Genomic DNA, 5,311 nt, shown 5'->3' on the forward strand with positions numbered 1-5,311 from the left:
AGCCCCAATTTTATGGCACCCCATAACCTATTAATATTAAGTTCAATTAATTTATGAAAATCGGATAGAATATCGAACCTGAAGAGGTAATTGCTCAAGATTCGACTAGGTTTAAGCCAATGATCGATTCAGATGACGTAATAAATATTTAAATTATTTTTTATATAATTTAAATAATATAATAATGATACATTAATATTATTTTTATTAATAAATACTATATTAATTTAAGACAATATCTTTTAATACTGTGAACAATATTTCAAATAAAAAATTTACAACATATACTTTATTTATTCATAAATTTAAATATCTTATACATAGCCTTCAGATCAAAATCAAAATAATAAAATTCAATAATATTTGAACCGAACGATTTCGATTTCTTAGAAACAAGACCGGTTCACCACTTCAATCCCGGTTCTCACGAGTTCAATCTCAGTACTATACAGAAACGGTTTTAAGCTTGAATCGAACCGCTCGAATAACTGGTTCACAGTTGAGCCGGTTGAACGACGACTTTTAAAACCACGAGGCTGTCATGATACAAGAGGAAGCTTCTAATGACTGCCAATATTTAAATAAAAGGCCATAATGGTTCAGTGGTAAGGAACGGGAACTCGAACAGAAGGTGGACCACTCCTCATATCCTCCACAATGAGTCTGAAAATAGCTTCAGTGACAGGACCTTCCTTCCCTGAGAGCTCAAAGGCTTTCAAATAGTCAGCAAGAAATAGCATCTCAATCAACATACTTTTTTATGAAAATTTTAGCTGCCAAAATAATATATTTACATTTATAACACCTTAGCAGCACAAATCTCTGTCGAAAAGATGTATTTTACGTTCATAAATTTAATAATAGTGATATTTTTAATGAAATATTAAAGGTTTTGAAGGTGATATGTGGGCAAATAAGAAATTTAAGGTGTTAGATATGTAAATACATTAGAATTGTTTGGATATATATGTAAATGCATTCATTTTCACTAAAAAAAAGAAAAAAAAAAAGAGGAGGGAACGTCTACATGTTCTATAAATAGTTTTAATATCTAAAAGAAAGCAGAGCCATCATGGCTATGTGAAAGAGCAGCTTAAGGAACACCAATTCTGACAGAATGATTATTTATGGTGGGGGCATTTACATACATACCATACAATTGTTATATTTACATATCCACTCAAAAATTTAACTTTATATTTAGGTGCATACCGCTCAAATCTTTAACATTACATAGGAAATGTCGGTATTACTTATTGTATGACCAGGTTAGAAAAACATGAATCTCGATGCAGGGGCAAGCAACACGACAAGCGAGATGGGTCCCCAACCCAAAGTGAATCAAGACCTGTCAATAGGACTAAGTCGGTTTACTAAAAAAATTGATGCTCGGGTTAGGAGATCGGCTGATAATATCATTGAATTGCGTAACAGATGACAAACCAACAGACAATGAAGCCAGACGGAAGCTATTTGTAGGACCAATCGAACGAAGAACTATCTATCACCTAGCAGGCGAAGGAGGCGAACCGGGGTTTAGAATAAGTCATAGGTAAGTTTGACCGAGAAGCTCTCATATTATCCTCTCGTGATTCAACTCATTAGACACAAACAAACAAAGATAGACCAAAGGGCAAAGGGTCACTATCGTTGGCAATATTTATTTAAATTATTTTGACGTATCAGATAACTGACTGTAATATCCTTAAACTCCTTTAGATAGAGTGGGGGGCATAAAGGTAAATGTGTAGTAGCGTGTCTCCTAAACCTATAAATAGGAAACTCATTTTGAAGGGGAAGGAGGCCTGGAAGTTTATTTTTACTATTCATTCCTTATCATATTATCTGCGCTCTATACATGGGTGAGATTCAAGACATTTTTAGGCTCAACACTCTAAAATGTGTGGCAAACGTGGAATTCATTCCTCTAACAAAGAGAGGAGCACAATGCTGCAGCAAGGCAGCCGCTCGAGGGACACAAAACCAAACCAAAGAGATGGATATTACAAGGGAGATAGTCCAACAACAAATAATGAAGATGACAAAATAGCTAGTACTAGAAATGAGAGAACAGATGGTGGGTGCTCTCCAAGAAGCTTTGGCTAGGGAAGGCCAAAACCCACAAAACAGAAATCCACATCAATATAATTGCACAAAACTGAACAACAGGCAGGCTGGACCGACGTAGCAGCTTTCGAGCCGACCGTCAGTATTCTCAAGATTACTGATGCATTCAAATGCCTTTTATTCCTCACCACGCTAAGAGAATTGGTTCTTCATTGCTTCAACGCTCTCCCGACAGGAATAATCCCCTCCATTAAAGAGTTCAAAAGGCTATTCATAGGAAAGGTCGACCAAGAAGTTCTCATATCACCCTCTCGTGATTCAGCTCATTAGAGATGAATGAACAAAGGTGGGCAACGAGCAAAAGATCGCTATCGTCGGCAAATATTTATTTAACTTATTTTGACTTATTGGATAATTAACTTTAATACTCTTAAACTCCTTTATACAAAATGGGGGCATAAAGGTAAAAGTGTACTAGTGTATCCTCTAAGCCTATAAATAAGAAACTCATTATGAAGAGGAAGGGGGGCTGGAAGTTCATTTTTACCATTCATTCCTTATCATATTATTTGCGCTCTATACATGGGTGGGATTCAAGACATTTTTGGGCTCAACACTCTAAAATGTGCCGCAAACGTGGAATCCATTCCTCTAACAAGAGAGGAACATAGTGCTGCAACAAGGCAACCGCTCGAGAGACACAAAAACAGACCAAATGGACGAATATTACAAGGGAGATAGTCCAACAACAAGTAATGGAGATGACAAACAACTAGTACTAGAAATGAGAGAACAGATTGTGGGTGCTCTCCAAGAAGCCTTGGCTAGGGAAGGCCAAAACCCACAAAACCAAAATCCTCATCAATCTAATTGCACAAAACCAAACAACTGCAAGCCGGATCGGCGTAGCTGCTTTGGAGCCGACCGTCAGTATCCTCAAGATCACCGACGCATTCAAATGCCTCTTACTCCTCACCACGCTAAGAGAAATGGGTCTTCATTGCTTCAATGCTCTCCCGACGGGAATAATCCCCTCCATTAAAGAGTTCAAAAGACTATTCATAGGTAAGGTCGACCGAGAAGTTCTCATATTACCCTCTCGTGATTCGACTCATTAGAGATGAACGAACAAAGGTGGGCAACCAACAAAGGATCGCTGTCGTCAACAAATATTCATTTAACTTAAACCACTTATTGGATAATTACATTTAATACCTCTAAACTCCTTTATACAGAGCAGAGGCATAAAGGTAAATGTGTACTAGTGTATCCCCTAAGCGTATACACATGAAACTCATTATGAAGGGGAAAGGGAGTTGGAAGTTCATTTTTACTGTTCATTCCTTATCATTTGTGCTCTATTCATCATAAGGGATTCATCATATTTTTTGGGTTCAACACTTAATTTTTAAAAACAAAAATATATTTTCAAATATTGTTTTATGACAGTAAAATATTATACATATAAGTATAATAGTTACGATGTTAAATATGTAAATATATAAAAATTGTTTGGTATGTATGTAAATTTCACACACACATATACACATATGGGCATTTATATTTTTTCATATCTCACACCTAAACATTTATATTACACACACAACACTCAAATAATTTATATTACAATAATAATAATATTATTATTATTTTCTTAAAGTGAAATATACATTTTCATACTTAAATTTAAAGTACTAAAGTGTTATCTATATAAATATGAAATTTTAAATGTGAGATATATAAATACAAAGAATTGTGCGCTAAGCATGTAAATTTCCACATAGCTATAAAAGAAAATAAAAAATAAAAAAAGGAAGAAAGCTTACCATCACCAATGATCTGATCATCCCATTGAAGAACCGGCTTCACAAGAATTCCACTTCCAATAAGCATCATTTCATTCGCCATCTTCCCTTCCCTAACCCTAACTTTCTGAACCCTAACTCCTCTGATCTTCCCCTCTCTCACAAGCTTCTCTGCAAGAACTATCACTCTCCTCGCAGTGCATCCACTCAGAATCTTATCAAACTCAGGCATCAACAACTCTCTCTCTTCCGTCACAAATGCGACATTCATATTCGGACCTTCGGCGACATATCCTTCGTCGTCGATCCATATTCCGACGAAAGCGCCATTTTGTTCGGCTTCCATCTTCGACAGGGCATTCGGTAAGTAGTTCACACTCTTCATTACTGCGAACTTCGGTGATTTCATGGGGATTGATGATGTTATTACTTTAGAACCCGTAAATTCCGGTAGATAAGTTTCGTAAGCCACGGCGTATAGAGCGGATTGTAAGCACCCGGAAGGAGATAGGTAGAAATCGCCGGGACCGACGGAGAGCCAGTACCTTAAAGCCCCTTCTGTGCATTTTGAGGCGCTTACTGTGTGGATTAGGATGTTTCGTATTTGCGAGCGATCGAACGGTAGATTGATTTTAGCCATTGCAGCTGATCGTAAGAAACGATCGAGATGTTGATCTAGTTCATAGAGGTATCTGAGATGAAGAAAGATGGGTAAGTATGGTTTAATTGTTAAAAAATAAAGGGCATAATGATGCATTTCGGCATCACAAAACCCTAACTTGTTCCTAAAGTATGTTCATTGAGATGAAATAAAAATGTAAGCGATGTTCAAATCATGTTTTCATGAATAATGAAGTTGGGACTACATCAATGGCTTTTTAGTAGGGAAATTTACATGCACACCACAAAATTGTCATGTCTCGCATATCTAACAGCCCAAGTTTGATGTTTACATTTATGACAACTTGGTGTCATAAACATATGTATGAAAATGTGTATTTCACCTTTAAGAAGATAGTGATGGTAGTATTTTTTGATGTGATGTTAAAGATTTGAGTGGTATATATATGTAAATATAAATGTTTAGGTGTTAAATTTATGTAAATACATAAGAACTTTGTGGTATGTATGTAAATGCCCCTTTTTAGTGTCGTAGGTGAGCTGAGCCTTAATTAACTACCATCTTGCTTTCTTGGATAAGGTTTCAAGTAAAATTAAAGTAATAAGCTTTGAAATTTAACTAAATGCTACAAAAGTTTACCAATCAGATTAGATGAATGCTTAATTTATTGCTGCCAATTCTCATTATTTATTAATTTTTTGTTCAAAATTAAATAAAAAATTGTGAATAAATAGTCATCAATTATTCACCAATTGCAATGTAAGTGTGAATGTGCTATCAAAGCATGAATTTTTTCATGTTCCTAAAAACAAAAAAA

General features: G+C 35.6%; 1 protein-coding gene across 1 annotated transcript in view; it reads right to left on the reverse strand.

Annotated features, from left to right (window-relative positions):
• Nucleotides 1-344: 344 nt before the first annotated feature.
• Nucleotides 345-5,311, reverse strand: part of LOC110037849 (D-amino-acid transaminase, chloroplastic-like) — a gene marked incomplete in the record, with an annotated part of 7,903 nt that continues 2,936 nt past the window's right edge. Inside the window, 2 exon segments of the mRNA XM_020742579.1 lie at nucleotides 345-697; nucleotides 3,894-4,564. Coding sequence (XP_020598238.1) covers nucleotides 600-697; nucleotides 3,894-4,564 — 769 coding nt within the window.

This window comes from Phalaenopsis equestris, unplaced genomic scaffold (assembly GCF_001263595.1).
Source record: "Phalaenopsis equestris unplaced genomic scaffold, ASM126359v1 Scaffold225849, whole genome shotgun sequence".
Classification (NCBI taxonomy): Eukaryota; Viridiplantae; Streptophyta; class Magnoliopsida; order Asparagales; family Orchidaceae; genus Phalaenopsis; species Phalaenopsis equestris.